The sequence below is a fragment of the Delphinus delphis genome, chromosome 20 (assembly GCF_949987515.2).
Source record: "Delphinus delphis chromosome 20, mDelDel1.2, whole genome shotgun sequence".
NCBI lineage: Eukaryota > Metazoa > Chordata > Mammalia > Artiodactyla > Delphinidae > Delphinus > Delphinus delphis.
This window is the reverse complement of record NC_082702.1, coordinates 41,866,721-41,887,209: the sequence shown is the minus strand read 5'-3', so window position 1 is coordinate 41,887,209 and position 20,489 is coordinate 41,866,721. Positions and strand designations below refer to the sequence as shown.

The following is a 20,489-nucleotide window of genomic DNA, read 5'->3' as shown; positions in this document are numbered from 1 at the left end:
AATAACAAACAAAATCCCCATAAACCACACCTACTGGGAAAAGGGAATGATTTCCCCAGAAACTGAACTACGAATGCTGCTGTAAATCTCTTGGCCCCTGTAAACATCTTTGCCAGAGGCTTGCCTTAGAAAGAAAAGGAAGAAAGAAGAAGAAGGTAACTACAGAAGGCCAACAGATCTGCCAAAGAAGAGTGAGCTGTGCTGTCTTATGGGACAGGCAGACCGGGAGATGAGGGCATGGTGGGCATTAGAGGATGATACTTACATGGGGAAAAGTGATTTTTCGGAGAGCAGCATCATAATTCTTTACCTCCACCTTCTCCATGAGAGGACGAATGACTAAGTGGGTGTCTGTGCCTGGAGCAGGAGGGAGAGGAGAAAAAATATTGGAATTAGAAAAAGTCCCACATGAAAATAACCACAGCTGGGCAAAGTAATGAAGCAGTCCCGGCCAAGACTGAAACCCACCTCCAGATATCAGTGCTATGGGGCTGTGGGCCACGGCTCGCACGTCATGAGTGTGATGCTGAAATGGCTTTGTCCGCACCCACTGCTTCTCACTGCTGTTGGAAGTCACAGAGACCAGCTGAAAATGGAACACTGTCCCCTCGGCTGTGCCCACCACGAAACTGTCTTCTTGCTGAGAAAGTAAATCATTAGGGAGGTACATTTGAGCAAAACAGGGCCCAGTTTTTAAAATATTCCCCGAGGTTTTCTGTCTGGGCAGCTTAGGGGGAAAACCTATGCCCAGAATTGAAGGGAGGTTGCAGGGGTCTTTTTCCTCCAGAAGCTAACAATTCCATCAGGGGAGCAAGTTCGCGCATAGGTAACAAAGCGCCCCCTACTGACAAAATTAACAGTAAGTACTTCAAACTGTTAGCGTGCTTTCATATAATGCAAACCCGACCTCATTAGAATAGTAACAATATTGGGGAAAGGGGAGGGGTCGCAAAACTGGCAGTCAAAAGACTGAAGCTTAGAAAACCCTAAAATTCACTGTCCTCTTTTTAGAGATGAAGAGAGGGTGGGCTGAGGAGGGGAAGTGGCCTGATCAATATCACGAAGATGCAGGTTCCCTGGTCCCCAGTTTAAGGCTCTCTCTTGTCAGCATGTTGAGCACGAGGATTTCTGTTAGTTTTAAAAGGTCTTACTGTGTCTACAACTACTTTTTAGAATTCCTCTATAATCTCAAAACCATTTTCATTTTAACTCATTTTTAAAAATGCACATAACTTTGAGTAAGAAAACAAAACAGGAGGCTTGATAGGGTACTGAGAAAAATCAGAAACCTGGATCAGTAGATAACCAATCAAACGGTGTAAAGAGTAGGTGAGAAGTCAAGAAAAGTGAGATGTCTGCACACATGTGAGCATGTAGCTGCCATCAACTACACACTGACTGTGCTAGGAACGTTGTATGTCATATCATCTCTAATCCTTCAATAACCTGCAAGGTTAAGTATCATCTGTCCTATCAGGAGAAATTATAAAAGACTGAAATGAGCATAACAAGTACTGGTGTCCTTGGCTGGTGAGCCCTCTGATTGTCCTAGAGCTACTTTACAACTCCATAAATTGTAAAAAAAACTGAGAGTGATGCAAAAGATTCTCTTGCATAGAGATGCAAAAGAACTTTGCTCTGTAGAATGCAGCTGATGATTGTCCTGTGGACACTGAGTCCTGCAACAATTTGTAAATCATTTCAGCATTCCTGATGGCCTTACATAACTGTGTTTTTTGATTTCTCCCTTAGAACTGCTTGTAACTTACTGGTTCCCTCATTAGTTAATGAGTTACAGAAAATCTCTGACATACTTCCATTTCATGTTTGGATGAATTATGATTTTACCCTTTTTCCCCCCAATCATCATTTAATAGCCCTTTACACAGATAAGGAAACGAACTTCAGGAGTTTACCTGTCTGTTAGTTTACAGACGTGTATCTACCGCCAAAGCCTTTGCTCCGGGCACAGGCCTCTCCCTCACCTCCTCTAAGGATACTATTTGAAAACCATTAGCCTAAGGCAAAAGTGGAAATACTGAGCTGCTTAGGAATTCACTCGCTCTCTCCATCACCTCCACTAAACAGTTCAAGTGGCTGTTTGCTCAAAGTACTACCTACGGAGAAGAACTGGGAAGGGAGGCCTCTCACTCCACATTCTCTTTCCCTGAGGTGGAATCATAAAAGAACTGAAAAGCAAACAAAAGAAAAGGGCTCTCTTGGGGTGCAACAGGAATGAAGCAAGGGAAAAACAGACCTGGGGGGTGCGCAAGTGCACGCACGCGCGCGCACACACATGTGCACACACATGCGCACACACACACTAACTTAATCAAAGAGTGACTGCTTCACAGGGAACACAAAATCTCAGGACTGACCTCTAAATGAAGGCAAATGTTCCCTACAACTCCCTAAAGGAATCAGTACTTGCCTACTTGATGGAGGTGAAAGGCTTCTAAGAAGATCAAAGGACTGGGTGTTTGCCACAATTCACTCTTTAGTCAATGAGAAACCACTGAAAAGAAATCTAAATATAACCATCTGTTCTGGCAAGAGAGTATGGAGAAAAGCCTTGAAATTAGGACTGGTGTCAAAAGAGATGTGAAAATGGCAATAGCACACTCGCTGTGCCAGACACTCTACTTAGCACTTTACAAGCACAACCCATTTAATCTTTCCTCAGACGCCATGCAGCATGTATTACTAACCTCCTTGTTCTCACAGAGGAAGAAACTGAGACTTAGAAGTACCTTGCCCAAGGAAGACACGTAGCTATTAAGTGGTATGACTGGGATTCAAACCCAACTCTGCCCAACTCCAGAGTTTGTGATAAGCATTTTTGAGGACTGGAATTTGTACAATTGCACGTTTCAATTGAAAAAAAAAAAAAAAAAGTACCACAATCCCTTGCTTCTCAGGCACACATTTTCTCACATCTTAACATCTCTGATATCAAAATATTTATATCTGTCAATCTGTGTTATGTGACATCTTCAGATAAAGAATGAACGTCAAAACTTGCAGAATACGGATTTCCCTCGTGGCCCAGTGGTTACGAATCCACCTTCCAATGCAGGGGACGCGGTTTGATCCCTGGCTGGGGAACTAAGATCTCACATGCCGTGGGGCAACAAAGCCCACGCGCCACAACTGGAGAGAAGCCCGCACCGCAACTAGAGAAGCCTGCACGCCACAATGAAGAGCCTGTGTGCTGCAAGGAAAGATCCCACGCGCCTCAAGGAAAGATCCCGCAGACCATGATGAAGATCCCACAGGCAGCAACTAAGACCCGATACAGCCAAATAATAATAAAACAAAACAAAACAAAAACAACTTGCAGAACAGTTGTCAAAAGCCTAAAAGAAAATCTTGGGACTATATTGGATCATCTTCTACCAACACTGTGGATGGCTGGGAGGCATGTGTGAGAAACATGGACCCCAATAACTGAGTTCAAGTGATTCAGAGTCCAACTCTGAACGTGAAGAAGTTCTAGGAATACCCTTATCATTTTATTTCACACATACTTTCCTGTTTATATATGCGTAAGAGTCATATAACAGAAATTTTCTGTTTAAGTCTCAAGAAGCTCTTCAGTAAGTAAAATATAAATTTTATGTTTAAAAAAGCATTGTGTCAGTTTATATTATAAAAGCTTATATTATGTGCTTATAAAATGTGAATTTTACATTTAAAAAACCACTCTGTCATAGTTTAATAAAAGTATTTCTTCTTTCCCATGATAACAAAATTATGACATGTTACAATCATTTGTATCTAAGACTTAATGCAATAGAGTAATATAGGCACAAGGTAGAAGATCAGACAGTATAAAGTGGTACACAGTACAAGTTACACCTGTCTTCCACCTACCCCCCAAAAACTTTCTTCCAGAAACTGTCATTATTTGCATTTTCAATATTTCCAGAGATATTCTATGTATATACTAGCAAAACTGTATACACATAGAATATCTGTTTCTTTTCTTTTCTCTTTTTTTTTAGCCATGCCACACAGCATGCAGGATCTTAGTTCCCTGACCAGGGATTGAACCCACATCCCCTGCAATGGAAGTGCTGAGTCTTAACCACTGGACCACCCGGGAAGTCCTAGAATATCTCATATATAAATATCTAATATATAAATCTGCTCTACCTTTCCTTACTACACTATTATATACTATACTATACACTGTAATACTGTTCTACTTTTTCTCCTTAACAATATATCCTGGAAATTGTTCCATAGCAATAAATATACATCTTCTCTGGTCTTTGAACAGGTGCATAATCCTTAAATAATTACACTTTAAATACTACTAAATTGAATAATTAAGTCTTACTATCTAATAATTACAACCATTTTGGATCAAAACTCTATTTTAAAAGGAGAATTCCTTCCACTCACTTAAACCTTGACTTCTATTATAGTTTATATGTGACATCTACATGTTTTATAGGGCTTTAGCACTAACAAATTGTTCTCATGGAAAAACTGTGGAATGGGATAGGAACATTTTATAGGCAAGAAAAGAAAGCAGGAGTGATCTCTACACTAGACACACTTAAGTAAGAAAACAACACTCAAACTAATTACGTAAAGATAAAAGATCTAGTCAACAAACCTCAAAGCTCAGACAGAGAGACAAATATATAATATCGCTTACATGTGGAATCTAAAAAAATGTTACAAATGAACTTATTTACAAAACAGAAACAAAGTCACAGATGTAGAAAACAAATTTATGGTTACGGGGTGGGGAGAGAAGCGGGAGTGGGGATGATAAATTGGGAGATTGGGATTGACGTAGACACACTACTATATATAAAACAGATAACTAATAAGGACCTCGTGTATAGCATAGGAAACTCTACTCAATACTCTGTAATGACTTATATGGGAAAAGAATAAAAAAGAATGGATATATGTGTATGTATAATGGATTCACTTTGTTGTACAGCAGAAACTAACACAACATTGTAAATCAACTATACTCCAATAAACATTAAAAAAAAAAACAAACCTCAAAATCACTTCCTGTGCCTCATTGCTAAAATATCCAAAGGTTTCTCTTTTTTTTTACTTTTTTTTTTTTTTTTGCGGTACGTGGGCCTCTCACTGTTGGCCTCTCCCGTTGCGGAGCACAGGCTCCGGACGCGCAGGCTCAGCGGCCATGGCTCACGGGCCCAGCCGCTCCGCGGCATGTGGGATCTTCCCAGACCGGGGCACGAACCCATGTCCCCTGCATCGGCAGGCGGACTCTCAACCACTGTGCCACCAGGGAAGCCCTCCAAAGGCTTCTGATTAAGAATTCATGTTACAAGATGGCAAGAGGCACACATGTTCAATACAAACCTGCTTTAACTCCTATACAAACAGGAGAAAAATCAGTAGTGTCGAAATCACTATAAAATTACCTTCTAATGTTCCAAGATAGGAAGCAGAACACTCAGGCAGAGAGAGGAAATAGAAGATTCTTCTAGAATACTTGTGCCCTATCTACAATCAGACGGGGTTAACTGGGGACAGGGAGTGTCTGAAGAAAACCTCTCTGCTAACTAATCGTTTAGAGAATATTCTCTAACTAACTGTTGGAGAATAAGTGTTCAGGAAAACTGTGTGGGTTTTCAGATGCATTGTCCTAAACTCAATCTTCCTCCACTACAACATTCAGGATTAGGGAACAGTGTCTGTGGCACACCACTGACAGGGCCTTCTCTACTCATGCCCCAGGTTGTACAGGAACTGCTCAAACAGGGACTATACTCACATCAGATATGGCAATGGACTGCACGTCAGTATTTGCGATGAGATGATTCTTTACAAGGGTACCGGTAGCTGAGTCCCAGAACTGCACCTTCCCAGCAGAGTCCACGCTTATGACGGTGCCATCAGACAGGAAGGCCACGCCCCATATGATACACTTCCGCTTAGACACACCCATATACTGCCTATCCACAAGCATCTTATGAATAGCACTTCCTGAAAAAGAAAGCAAAGCCCGCATGTGAATGGCACTTATTTCTCCTCAGTCTTCAGAAGCTGCCTGTGGTAGGCATCTGGTAAGTCAGCTGCCTGAGCACAGACCACAGACAGCCGGTAAACAGTGGTTATGGTGAACTCAGTTTTGGAACACCAAAATGGTTCCCTGAAGAAGGAGGGCAGCGGTGGTGGTGGGGGTTGCAGACAAAAGGAATTTTTGGTGGAGAGGTGAAATGGAAACGAGACATTTGAGGCTTCACTGAAAAGCAGCCAACTGCACACACACATTACACTCTGCTCCCTTCCAAATCCCCATGAGAAAGGGAGAGAAGACAATAGTGCCAAAATTTGGGGAACTGGAAAGCAGACATGGAGTAGTAACCGACTTAGTAGAACCCTAAAACTAAGTCCCAAATCCGCAATAGGAAAAGCCAAGAAACCACCTGATTTATACCATGGAATCCTCAGAAGACTCAGCAACTGGTGACTCCAGATAGTCTGGAAACAGAGGTGATGCATGGAACACAGATTAAGTGAAATGTTATAACTCTGTATTGAGAACACCAGCTTTCTTCTTAGAATGCTGATGGCTGGGCTTGTTGTCACCAGGCAGGAGAACAAAAAACAGTTCTGAGAAATATGACCAGCACAAGAGAAAAGATCTAAAGAGCCTGTCTTGAGAGCATCCCCAAGCTAACAGTCCAGCCAGACCATTCCTCAATGAAGCTCAGATGTGATCAGCACCATTCATTCGTGTGGTGATGAAAGGAACCTCTAGACACGGGAGGAAAGCCTCAATATGAAAGGCAGAGGCCCAACATAGGACCAGAAAAAAATAAACAACAAGGTGGGAAAAAGCCAGGGCGAAGAACACTTCACAGCTATTACCATGAATAGTCTTGGAGAAGAGTTAGTATACTGTATAATGAAACAAAAAGAGAATGCTGTAAAAAAGAACATTCAGGAAACAAAAAAGAACTCTGGAAATGAATGGCAGAAATGAGAACCTCAATAAAAGGACTGAAAGATAAAAATGACAAACTCTCCCAGGAAGCAAAGTAAGAAGTTAGAGATGAAAAATAACAAGGGGGAAAAAGAAAAAAAGAAAGAAAGAAAATTAGAAGAGGCAACATTCCAGTAATAAAATTCCAGAAAGGAGAAAATGGAAAGAAACTCCTTTACAAAATAATTATAAGAATTTTCCTCAGAAATGAAAAACATGGGTTTTTGGATTAAAGGAACCTACCAAGTTGTCCAATACAATGGATGTTAACAGATCCACACAACAAAAAACATAATTATTACATTTCAGAACAGTAAAGATAAAGGGAAGATCTTAAAAGCTCCCAGGAAAAACCAACCACAAAAACCTACAAAAAGGATCTACTCTCAGAAAGGCATCAGAGTCCATAACAATACTAGAAGCTGGACGACAGTGGAACCACAGCTTCAAAATTCTAAGGAAAAATAATTTCCAACTAGAATTCTTTCTCAGAAACCCTTTCTCAGGATCCATCAAACAAAGTGATAAACTACGAAAATGAATGACTTGGCAACAGGGAACTCTACTGGAGAATAAAGCAAAGGGGATCTCCAGAATGGTTGAAAAACCAGAGTTCAAGATCTCAGAGTTGTGCAGTAGGCCCAGAAACTGGCTCCACTAAGCTGGAGCAGGGCAGAAGGCTCTGGGAGAGAAACCTTCAAGGAGATAAAAGTGATAGAAAGAAAACCAGATGTGGGAATTCCCTGGCGATCCAGTGGTTAGAACTTGGCACTTTCACTGCAGGGGCCCAGGTTCAATTCCTGGTGGGGGAACTAAGATCCCGCAAAAAAACCCAAAACAAACTAACAACAACAACAAAAAACCAGAAAAAAAAACCCAGATGTAGCTGAACCTAAATCATACAACTGGAAGAATGTGGAGATGAATTAGTGATATATATATATATATATCTCAATCTCACACACACAAAAGAGAGAGACAGAGACAGACACTCAGCATTAACAAAAAGCATACAGGAAAGGAAAAGAAATTTACTATGCAAGTTGTATGTATATAGTCTAAGAATAAAAACATCAACTGCTAATCTGAACAAAGTTAGAACATAACCATACTGGGAGGATCAGGAGGAAATATTGCTACATGTGGCAAAGGGCAGAGAAAGAGGGTTAAATTGTGGAAGTCAATAAATAATAGGCTAAAACTGAAAAAAATAAAGCATTTTAAGCATACTATGTATAGCATAAAGATAAATACCAAAAGAATTAGCTAAGAGTTGCAGGTGGCTGCCTTTGAGGAGTGGGAGAAGGGATATAGGGGGACTCCTGCTTTTTTGTAACAAGCCTTAAGGAATTCTTTGACTATATGCATATATAACTGATAATAAAAAACTTGCTCAAGCACTAAGGAAAAAGAAAAAGGCAACGTGTCTGCCCTGTGTTTCCTCTCATCTTAGCGGGGAGTAGACACAGCCACCTAGCAAGTTGAAGTCAGTCTCCTCACTGAAGGAATCCATCAGCCAATTCTCTAGGCCAAGGACAGAGGAAGCACGTTGTTCTCTATCTTTCTGATCTCAAGTCTCACCAACTATGTTACCAAGATCTTACATTCCTCAACTACAGACACCCACTTTTACAAAGAACTGGTATATATAAATAGGTATTCTACTGATTGCTCATAGTAAATGTCTCACTGGTTGAGGGCAAATTTTAGTGTGAATTCTTATGATGAAAAATACTGTATTCCACTGAAGAACCAAGATTCCCCTAAAAGCAGCAGTAGTAATCCAAGAAAGAAGTGAAATTCATGGTGACATCTCAGAAGGTTCATGAAAGCATAAGGTCACAAGCTCTTGGAAACCCAGAAATGTGGCTCTGACAAACAAGACCCACACCCCAAATGAACTGAGAAAAACAGTCACCTGATTTGACATCAAACACACTAATGTAGTCTATGGAGCCAGCTGCAATGTGTGTACCAGCGGGATGCCAGCTGAGGCTCAGGATTCGACCTTGGGAGTTGTACAACAAAAGAGAAAGTGACATACACATAAATATACAGCAAAGGGTAACTGAGTTCTCCTTCCACAAACAGCTACAGGGCTAGCGTTCTATAGTCTTAAAGTTCATCTACTGCGCTCTTGCGAAGGACTGTTTTATAACAGGTGAGGGACAACTTTGCCCTGGGACCCACGATGACATATTTGATACTTACTTTTAATAATGGATAAATGGTTGATGGGAGTGTAGATAAGCACAACCTTTTGAAGGTGATCTGGTAGTAACCTAACAAAATTTAAACGTGCAAATTTGGCATGGTAATTGCACTAGGAATTTAACAAAAAAGAAATATTTACAGGAATGCCCAAGTGTATATAAGAATGTTCATTACAGCACTGGCTATAGTAGTAAAAACAAAATTAATATCCATCAATAGGAGTTTGGTTAAATAAATTATGGAACACCATAAAATGAAATGCCATGCAGACTGGCATGACTGACACAGAAAGATGTCTGTGATACATCAAATGAAAAACTAAGCTGAAAAACAAGTGCAAGCACTCCTGTGAATGTATTTGTCTATCTGAATATACAAAAAAGTCCAGATTAATTCCAAAATGTTGCCTACAGAGTGAAATGAGACACTTATTTTCTCTTTCACACTTGCCTAAATGCATGAAATTTTTACCAAGCATTATATCACCTTTGTAATTAAAAAAAGAACACCCAGGAGATATTAAAAACAAACAATACAGGGATCTGATTAGCAGAGGATAAACATTACTATTGGATACAGAGAACACATCAGACACTACTCTCTAGAAAAGGAGTCAGGGTGGGACAGGGAGGGTGGGAGGGAGACGCAAGAGGGAGGAGATACGAGGATATACGTATATGTATAGCTGATTCACTTTGTTATAAAACAGAAACTAACACACCACTGTAAAGCAATTATACTCCAATAAAGATGTTAAAAAAAAAAAAAGTGGATAATAGAAAAGGAGTCAGCAAACTATGGCCCAAAGGCCAAACTGGGGTCACCACCTGTTTTTGTAAATGAAGTTTTACCAGAGCATAACCATGAGCATTTGTTAAGTATTATCTAGGGCAACTGCGGTGCTATAATGACAAGAGTCGGCAGAGACTATAGGGCCTGCAAAGCCTACAATATTTACTAGCTGGTGTCTTCACAGAAATAGTTTGCCAGGCTCTGTTCTGGATGTCAGTGTCAGTCAGTCCAGGTGGAACAGAGGCAATTGTTTATAAAAATTCCCCCATTCAACTTGAAAGTACTAGCAGAACTGAGAACCACAGCTCCTAAAGAAAAATCCAAGTTCTGAGACTTTATGCACATTTGTTAAAACTTCACAAAAATAAGTGAGAACTAACAAACTGATTTACACAGAAACACTCACTTTCCTATTTTGGATTGCTAGCTTCCTGTATTATTACTTAACCAGGCAATCATAGCTATGCTACACAACGGAGAGGACCTGAGCTAAGGACAGCATCTAGCACATACGCTGCACTCACAGAAAGTTAGCATATAGATAAAATATTACCTGGACCCATGGGAAAATATCCCATCTCCAGTGGCACAGAAATATAACTTCTTGTTAAGACTACTCACTGCCTCACCACAAATAACCCTTACTTTTCTGACGATCAAAATTTCTTTCAAACTGGATTTTGTCTGGGGTGATCTGAAATAGTTTCACAGATCCATCTTCGCAGCCAACCTATTATGGAAAAGGGGGTAGAAAATAAAGAAAGCATTTTATAGAACTAAATATATACATTTCCTCCTTCAAGCTAACACTTGTTCTGAAAGAGATAAATAGTTTGTGAGAGGGAAAAAGTACTGGTACCAAGAAACTGGTAGTGTGTTCCTGGCAGTCTTCATGTCCTAGCCAGAAAGCAGGCCAATTAGGGGCACAATTCCTGAATAGGACATGGAGGAGAAACAGGATTTCATAGCATGTCTCTGCTGGACACCCATGGCCTAAATAAAAGACCCATTAACTGTGTCACCTAAATGGAGATACGTCAAGGTATTACAAAATAGTACAAATTTTAAAAAAATCATAAATCCATCACAAAAAACTAAATCTCTGCAAGTACCCAGTCTACTGGTAAGAATGGGGGGGGGGGAGTCTTTCCATTGTCTATATGTACCACATTTTCTTTATCCATTTGTCTGTCGATGGACATTTAGGTTGCTTCCATGACCTGGCTATTGTAAATAGTGCTGCAATGAACATTGGGGTACATGTGTCTTTTTGAATTATGGTTTTCTCTGGGTATATATGCCCAGCAGTGGGATTGTAGGATCATATGGTAGCTCTATTTTTAGTTTTTTAAGGAACCTCCATACTGTTCTCCATAGTGGCTGTATCAATATACATTCCCACCAACAGTGCAAGAGGGTTCCTTTTCTCCACACCCTCTCCAGCATTTGTTTGTAGATTTTCTGATGAAGCCCATTCTAACTGGTGTGAGGTGATACCTCATTGTAGTCTTGATCTGCATTTCTCTAATAATTAGTGATGTTGAGCAGCTTTCCATGTGATTCTTGGCCATCTGTATGTCTTCTTTGGAGAAATGTCTATTTAGGTCTTCTGCCCATTTTTGGATCGGGTTGTTTATATTTTTAACATTGAGCTGCATGAGCTGTTTATATATTTTGGATATTAATTCTTTGTCCATTTATTCTTTTGCAAATATTTTCTCCCATTCTGAGGGTTGTCTTTTTGTCTTGTTTATGGTTTCCTTTGCTGGGCAAAAGCTTTGAAGTTTCATTAGGTCCCATTTGTTTATTTTTGGTTTTATTTCCATTACTCTAGGAGGTGGATCAAAAAAGATCTTGCTGTTATTTATGTCAAAGTGTTCTTCCTATGTTTTCCTTTAAGAGTTTTATAGTGTCCAGTCTTACATACAGGTCTCTAATCCATTTTGAGTTTATTTTTGTGTATGGTGTTAGGGAGTGTTCTAATTTCATTTTTTTACATGTAGCTGTCCTGTTTTCCCAACACCACTTATTGAAGAGACTGTCTCTCCATTGTATATCCTTGCCTCCTTTGTCATAGATTAGTTGACCATAGGTGCGTGGGTTTATCTCTGGGCTTTCTATCTTGTTCCATTGATCTATGTTTCTGTTTCTGTGCCAGTACCATACTGTCTTGATTATTGTAGCTTTACAGTATAGTCTGAAGTCAGGGAGTCTGATTCCTCCAGCTCCATTTTTTTCCCTCAAGACTGCTTTGGCTATTCGGGGTCTTTTGTGTCTCCATACAAATTTTAAGATTTTTTGTTCTAGTTCTGTAAAAAATGCCATTGGTAATTCGATAGGGATTGCATTGAATCTGTAGATTGCTTTGGGTAATATAGTCATTTTCACCATATTGATTCTTCCGATCCAAGAACACAGTATATCTCTCCATCTGTTGGTATCATCTTTAATTTCTTTCATCAGTGTCTTAATAGTTTTCTGCATACAGGTCGTTTGTCTCTCTAGGTAGGTTTATACCTAGGTATTTTATTCTTTGTGTTGCAATGGTAAATGGGAGTGTTTCCTTAATTTCTCTTTCAAATTCTTCATTAGTGTATAGGAATGCAAGAGATTTCTGTGCATTAATTTTGTATCCTGCAACTTTACCAAATTCATTGATTAGCTCTAGTAGTTTTCTGGTGGCATCTTTTGGATTCTCTATGTATAGTATCATGTCATCTGCAAACAGTGACAGTTTTACTTCTTCTTTTCCAATTTGTTCCTTTTATTTTTCTTCTCTGATTGCCGAGGCTAGGACTTGCAACACTATGTTGAATAATAGTGGTGAGAGTGCACATCCTTGTCTTGTTCCTGACCTTAGAGGAAATGCTTTCAGTTTTTCACCATTGAGAATGATGTTTGCTGTGGGTGTATATGGCCTTTATTATGTTGAGGTAGGTTCCCTCTATTCTCACTTTCTGGAGAGTTTTTATCATAAATGGGTGTTGAATTTTGTCAAAAGATCTTTCTGCATCTATTGAGATGATCCTATGGTTTTTCTGCTTTAATTTGTTAATATGGTGTATCACATTGATTGATTTGCATATATTGAAGAATCCTTGCATCCCTGGGATAAATACCACTTGATCATGGTGTATGATCCTTTTAATGTGCTGTTGGATTCTGTTTGCTAGTATTTTGTTGAGGATTTTTACATATATATTCATCAGTGATATTGGTTTGTAATTTTCTTTTTTTGTAGTATCTTTGTCTGGTTTTGGTATCAGGGTGATGGTGGCCTCATAGAATGAGTTTGGGAGTGTTCCTTCCTCTGCAATTTTTTGGAAGAGTTTGAGAAGGATGGGTGTTAGCTCTTCTCTAAACGTTTGATAGAATTCACCTGTGAAGCCATCTGGTCCTGGACTTTTGTTTGTTGGAAGATTTTTAATCACAGTTTCAATTTCATTACTTGTGACTGGTCTGTTCATATTTTCTATTTCTTCCTGGTTCAGTCTTGGAGACTATACCTAAGAAATTGTCCATTTCTTCCAGGTTGTCCATTTTATTGGCATAGAGTTGCTTGTAGTAGTCTCTTAGGATGCTTTGTATTTCTGTGATGTCTGTTGTAACGTCTCCTTTTTCATTTCTAATTTTATTGATTTGAGTCCTCTCCCTCTTCTTGATGAGTCTGGCTAATGGTTTATCAATTTTGTTTATCTTCTCAAAGAACCAGCTTTTAGTTTTATTGATCTTTGCTATTGTTTTCTTTGTTTCTATTTCATTTATTTCTGCTCTGATCTTTATGATTTCTTTCCTTCTGCTAACTTTGGGTTATGTTTGTTCTTCTTTCTCTACTTCCTTTAGGTGTAAGGTTAGATTGTTTATTTGAGATTTTTCTTGTTTCTTGAGGTAGACTCGTATAGCTATAAACTTCCCTCTTAGAACTGCTTTTGCTGCATCCCATAGGTTTTGGATCGTCGTGTTTTCATTGTCATTTGTCTCTAGATATTTTTTGATTTCCTCTTTGATTTCTTCAGTGATCTCTTGGTTATTTAGTAACATATTGTTTAGCCTCCATGTGTTTGTGTTTTTTACGTTTTTTTCCCTGTAATTTATTTCTAATCTCATAGCATTGTGGTCAGAAAAGACGCTTGATATGATTTCAAGTTTCTTAAATTTACTGAGGCTTGATTTGTGACCCAAGATGTGATCTATCCTGGAGAATGTTCCGTGTGCACTTGAGAAGAAAGTGTAATCTGCTGTTTTTGGATGGAATGTCCTATAAATAACAATTAAATCTATCTGGTCTATTGTGTCATTTAAAGCTTCTGTTTCCTTATTTATTTTCATTTTGGATGATCTGTCCATTGGTGTAAATGAGGTATTAAAGTCCCCCACTATTATTGTATTACTGTCGATTTCCTCTTTTATAGCTGTTAGCAGTTGCCTTATGTATTGAGATGCTCCTATGTTGGGTGCATATATATTTATAATTGTTGTATCTTCTTCTTGGATCGATCCCTTGATCATTATGTCGTGTCCTTCCTTGTCTCTTGTAACTTTCTTTATTTTAAAGTCTATTTTATCTGATATGAGTATTGCTACTCTGGCTTTCTTTTGATTTCCATTTGCATGGAATATCTTTTTCCATCCCCTCACTTTCAGTCTGTATGTGTCCCTAGGTCTGAAGTGGGTCTCTTGTAGACAGCATATAGATGGGTCTTGTTTTTGTATCCATTCAGCAAGCCTGTGTCTTTTGGTTGGAGCATTTAATCCATTCACGTTTAAGGTAATTATTGATATGTATGTTCCTAGGACCATTTTCTGAATTGTTTTGGGTTTGTTTTTGTAGGTCCTTTTCTTCTCTTGTGTTTCCCACTTAGAGAAGTTCCTTTAGCATTTGTTGTAGAGCTGGTTTGGTGGTGCTGAATTTTCTTAGCTTTTGCTTGTCTGTAAAGCTTTTGATTTCTCCATGAATCTGAAGGAGATCCTTGCCGGGTAGAGTAATCTTGGTTGTAGGTTCTTCCCTTTCAACACTTTAAGTATATCATGTGACTCCCTTCTGGCTTGTAGAGCTTCTGCTGAGAAATCAGCTGTTAACCTTATGGGAGTTCCCTTGTATGTTATTTATCGTTTTTCCCTTGCTGCTTTTAACAATTTTTCTTTGTCTTTAATTTTGGCGAATTTAATTACTATGTGTCTCAGTGTGTTTCTCCCTGGGTTTATCCTGTATGGGACTCTGCGCTTCCTGGACTTGGGTGGCTATTTCCTTTCCCATGTTAGGGAAGTTTTTGACTATAATCTCTTCAAATATTTTCTCTGGTCCTTTCTCTCTCTCTTCTCCTTCTGGGACCCCTATCATGCGAATGTTGTTGTGTTTAATGTTGTCCCAGAGGTCTCTCAGGCTGTCTTCATTTCTTTTCATTCTTTTCTCTTTATTCTGTTCCGCAGCAGTGAATTCCACCATTGTGTCTTCCAGGCCACTTATCTGTTCTTCTGCCTCAGTTATTCTGCTATTGATTCCTTCTAGTGTAGTTTTCATTTCAGTTATTGTATTGTTCATCTCTGTTTGTTTGTTATTTAATTCTAGGTCTTTGTTAAACATTTCCTGCATCTTCTTGATCTTTGCCTCCATTCTTTTTCCGAGGTCCTGGATCATCTTAACTATCATTATTCTGAATTCTTTTTCTGGAAGGTTGCCTATCTCCACTTCATTTAGTTGTTTTTCTTGGGTTGTATCTTGTTCCTTCATCTGGTACATAGCCCTCTGCCTTTTCATCTTGTCTCTTTCTGTGAATGTGGTTTTTGTTCCACAGGCTGCAGGTTGTAGTTCTTCTTGCTTCTGCTGTCTGCCCTCTCGGGGGGGGAGGGGAGTCTTAAGTCTGTGCTCAAAAATTTTTTGAGAAACACTGGAAAAACATGGTTCCACAGGTTGACTTGTAGAAGGACCTATCAGAAGTTTAGATATACTAACGTGTGCTGTGAATCTACAGAAGGATTTAGTACGCCGTATTTCTGAAACAAAACTTATCATAAAACACAAGGCACAACAAAACAAAAGACAGTTTCTACATCTCCCAATTCCAAAGAACACAGTTTGGGAAATGCTGAACCAAACTGAAACCTCTGGTTTCATAAATGAATCAACAAGGTCCAAAGTAGCAGCAGAAAGAGTGCCAAAGGACAAGCGAGTTTTAAATCCCCAACAAGAATCCCAATCTTGTATCTCGTATTGGAATCCAGATACAATTGCTTGCTTGGTTGCTGGAATCCAGCTCAGAGTGGAGTTGCTACATGCTATAATACAATTTCACCTTCCTATGAACATAAGGAAGCAAGTTTAAGTGGGCAGAAGAGAAATCTTGGTTTGAATTACCAATAGTTGCTTACTGACCAAAAGTTGAGAGCCATTGGGGCTGGCAGCCATGCTCCAAATGGGTCCTCCAAAGGCATCCATAGCATACTTGATGTTTAACGCCTGCAAATCATACTCAATAATCTCTCCATTGAGTCCAGCACTAAACAGTCGCTGTCCGTTTGCCCAGCACAGAGCTTCTGTAGCCCGAGACTCATGACCTGGGAAAAACTACAGAAACACCATAACTTTTCAACCCACCACGAATTCATCAGCTACTAGCACTGAGTGGTCACAGGCAAAAAGGTGAAAATCAAAATGCCTCTCTAGAAACAACTAGTGTGGGGTTTTACACTATCTGAAGATCATGGTACTGATATTTTCATTTTTTTCAGGTTCACATTTTAGTTACTTATACAGTTGGTTTTGTTTCTTTTACTAGGACTTGTTCTGCAAAACCTTTTTAGACAATAAAGTTTCAGACAATCCAGTTTGTATCTGATGTATCTAATTTTTAAAAATCATGGCAATTATCTTGATTGAGTGATAATTTCAAAGGTGTACATATGTCAAAAGTTACCAATACATACACTTTGAATACACGTTGCTTACTGTGTGTCAATTTCACCAATTAAAAGCTGTTTAAAAAATTAAACAAAGGCAGCTCACTCCAGCTTTTCATTCAAGTCTCAGATTTCTAAGTGTTTTCTTAGCACTCAAAAAGCATTCATACTATCAAGGAATTTTATTCTTTTTTTTTTTTTTTTTTTTTTTGCGGTACGCGGGCCTGTCACTGCTGTGGCCTCTCCTGTTGCGGAGCATAGGCTCCGGACGCGCAGGCTCAGCAGCCATGGCTCACAGGCCCAGCCGTTCCACGGCATGTGGGATCTTCCCGGACGGGGGCACGAACCCGTGTCCCCTGCATCGGCAGGCGGACTCTCAACCACTGCGCCACCAGGGAAGCCCAGGAATTTTACTCTTATATCTGCTTGATACAAAAGGGAATGAGGAGGTATAATTTTTCCTATCTGAACTTGAAAAGGCAAAATATTCATTAATTAAGTGGCTTGCCCAAAGGGCCAAAGTCAACAACATGAAGAGAATGTGGGTCTCCTTACTCCTAGGCACTACTCTTCACTCTCAGAGATATAATGTTTTCTTGTTCTGAGAAACAAGCTCTTGTTCAGAGCTAAGCAATCTTCAATACCAGGGAAGGGAACATAGAGAAAGTGGAAGACTAGACTGAATTAATTGTTCAAAAAAAAAAAAAAGAAAACAGATGAGAGAGGAAAATAAGAGGTACTAGGTAAAGACCAGTTGACTTATTCATTCAACATGTATTAACTAAGCAGTGTCTTTGTCCTAGGCACTTGCTAAATGTTGGGGATACAGCCATGAATATCACTGACAAGGTCCTTGTTTTCATAAAATTTGAAGTTCAGCAAGGAAGAAGACATTAAACAAATATATATGAACTATTACATAATTCCAATTATCGTAAATGACAAGAAAAATCACAGGATGCAACAAGCATGTACCATAGCATGTTTTTCATTCTATGGAATGTGACTCCTTTGTGGTGACCAGCAATTTCTTAACTCCTATTAGTGCTTCAGGGATCAGCTCAGTAAGTCATCTCTTTCCAGGAATCCTAAACACACCTCATCAGAGAAGGCACCTCTCCACTAAGATTCTATGCCTCTGCTTAGGTCTATCATAAAATTTGCCACACTGTTTGCAAACTGTATACTCACCTTTCCCCCACTGGATTTTGAACTCCTTGAAGGTAGGGCCTCTGACATTCATCTTAATGCCTAATACTTGCCACTCAGTCATTTAGAAACATTTACAGAGTGCCTAAATTCCAAGTACTAAGTTGCTGGGCACTGCATTCATTCATTTTTCCTTCTATTCATTTATTTCATGGTGCCTATGGCATGTAAGGCACTCAGTAAATGTGACTGGAATTATTTTATTGCACTTGAAATCAGTAATCACTGCCTTTGAAAAATATGCTGCTGTAACAGCCCTTTGCATACACCCAAACAGTACTTTACCTAATTTAAAATCTTTATTCCCAAATATAAGGCATATAAATCTACCTTCTCTCAGACAGACGAACTTAGGAATCCATCTTCCTGATATTACATCACCAAAATGTTTGACATTAAAATGTCTCATCATTTTTTCTGAATTGACAATGAAATGGGTACTGACACTTATAGCAGGAAATGCCACTTTACCAAAGTTACAATGGTGCAGAGACTGATATGAAGCAATGGTCTTGACAATTTTCCTTCTTATTTTGCCCAACAGATCTAGCAAACCTCAGTTTCCAAATGACAGTGAGCACCACAATTCCTAGGTAGGATCTTTCTAACCAACATCACACAGATCAAACCTCTAAGCGCATCATTCAGACAAGAGATCGCATATTTGTTATGTGGTTCTAAACAACTCCGGAGAGAGTGGGGGAGAGTTACTATTCTTTTGATTTCTTTGAATACAAAAAACATAGATTTGGCAGAATTGAACTTAAGAAAAAAATTAACATCAAATACACCAAATCAGGCTCCCAAATGACTTACTTTCTCCTGAAAGTAGTTTGCTGACAAATTATAAATTTCCACAGTGCCATCTGTTCGTGAAACAGCCAATCTGTTTGACTGGTTATTGTAAGCCACACAGCGGATCCCTGATGGAACATAATTAAAGAAACGTACTCGATGGACCTTAAATTCACCCATTCCTAGGGGGGCAAGAAAAGAATCATTGTTAAACAGCAGTATGTCACACCTCATGTTTCTTATTACCACTATTCTAGGTGGAAGACTCCAACTATATTTCATCGACGTTCATTTCTATTTTTTTTCACTTTTTTTTTTGGAGGGGGCCGCGCCGGGCAGAATGTGGAGTCTTAGTTCCCCAACCAGGGATGGAACCCGAGCCCCCTGCATTGGAAGTGCCGCTTCTTAACCACTGGACCACCAGGGAAGTCCGATGGAGGTTCATTTCTAAATATCCAACTAATGATGCTTTCATGGCCCATACAGAATCTATCAAACAGTCTCCAGAAGCTCAGGATTCTTCAGCAACAAAATAAAAAGATCAGCACATACAGCATCACCCAGACTGCCAGCAATCCTGACAACTGCCTGAAGGAAGTGGTCCAGGAAAAGAGGGGTGAGAATTTAAAACGTGATCTTAGAGCAAAAGACTGAACATAACCTCATTCTCTAACTGGGAGTGCGCACTTGAAGGGAGTCACATGGAGCTGAGTGGATGTATTCGAGGCAGAACTAAGGTCTCCTTTGTATTTTGTGTGTGAGGTTTCTGGGGGTGGGGGTGGTGGAGAGGAGGATAAATACCACGACCACTCTAAAGAAACAAGAAATGTGGACAGTCTAAAGGAGTATCTCAAAGTCAGGTCCGCAGACTCCGCAGAACTCCTGTATCAAAATCACCTCGATAAATGGTTTTTAAAAATGCAGGATTCCGGGTCCTATTCCACAGTTCCAGAATTCCAATCTTTTGGGGCGGGGGGAGGGCTAGCAATCTGCATTTTGGCAAACACCTCTATCTCTACTGCATGTTAAGTTTTCAAATCACACACTCAACTACGGTACTGTACTGACGGTGGGGCTGATGGGGCAGGAAGAACAGAGAGCGTCTCAAGGGGAGGAGCGACAGGACTGGTCGGCATCTGTCAACTACTCCCTCTACCTGCCGCTCCGTCGCCGCCAATATACGCACTCCGCTCTGGGTCGCCCCCTACTCGTCTCCTTTCAAGGTGAGGAACCTGCCTGCAGAGCAGGCGCGTTCGGCCGGGCCGGGCTAAGAGTGCGTCCAACGCGCGCGCGAGGGCTCCACCGCCCCTTCCCTCTCCGGGGATCTCCGGAGTAGCCCCCACCGGCCTCGGCACAAGAGAATCGGCGAGCTCCGCCGGGCGCCGACCTGTAGCAGGCCTCACCCGCTCTAACACCCCCCACCCCGTCCCATCCCCGCTCCCCACGCCCCTTCCCCAACTCACCAGCGGATGGGCTAGCCACTCTCGGCGCTCGCCTCTCTCCGCCCCGGCCCCACGTGCGCGCGCGCTCGCGTGCTCTGCCCCGGAAGTGCTCGCGCCGAAAGGCCGGAAGTGCGCAGGCAGTGCTCGCGGCGGCG

At 40.2% G+C, this 20,489-nt stretch overlaps 1 protein-coding gene across 1 annotated transcript in view; it reads right to left on the bottom strand.

The window, feature by feature from the left end:
• The window catches only part of UTP4 (UTP4 small subunit processome component), a 32,808-nt gene extending 12,335 nt beyond the window's left edge, over positions 1-20,473 (bottom strand). Inside the window, exons 1-8 of the mRNA XM_059999337.1 lie at positions 20,356-20,473; positions 18,914-19,074; positions 16,365-16,556; positions 10,637-10,721; positions 8,904-8,993; positions 5,771-5,982; positions 469-640; positions 266-357 (exon numbers count right to left, since the gene is read on the bottom strand). Of these exons, the coding sequence (XP_059855320.1) occupies positions 266-357; positions 469-640; positions 5,771-5,982; positions 8,904-8,993; positions 10,637-10,721; positions 16,365-16,556; positions 18,914-19,072 (1,002 nt within the window). The 5' untranslated portion in view covers positions 19,073-19,074; positions 20,356-20,473. The remainder of the gene's footprint in view (positions 1-265; positions 358-468; positions 641-5,770; positions 5,983-8,903; positions 8,994-10,636; positions 10,722-16,364; positions 16,557-18,913; positions 19,075-20,355) is intronic.
• Between the last annotated feature and the right edge of the window lie 16 nt (positions 20,474-20,489).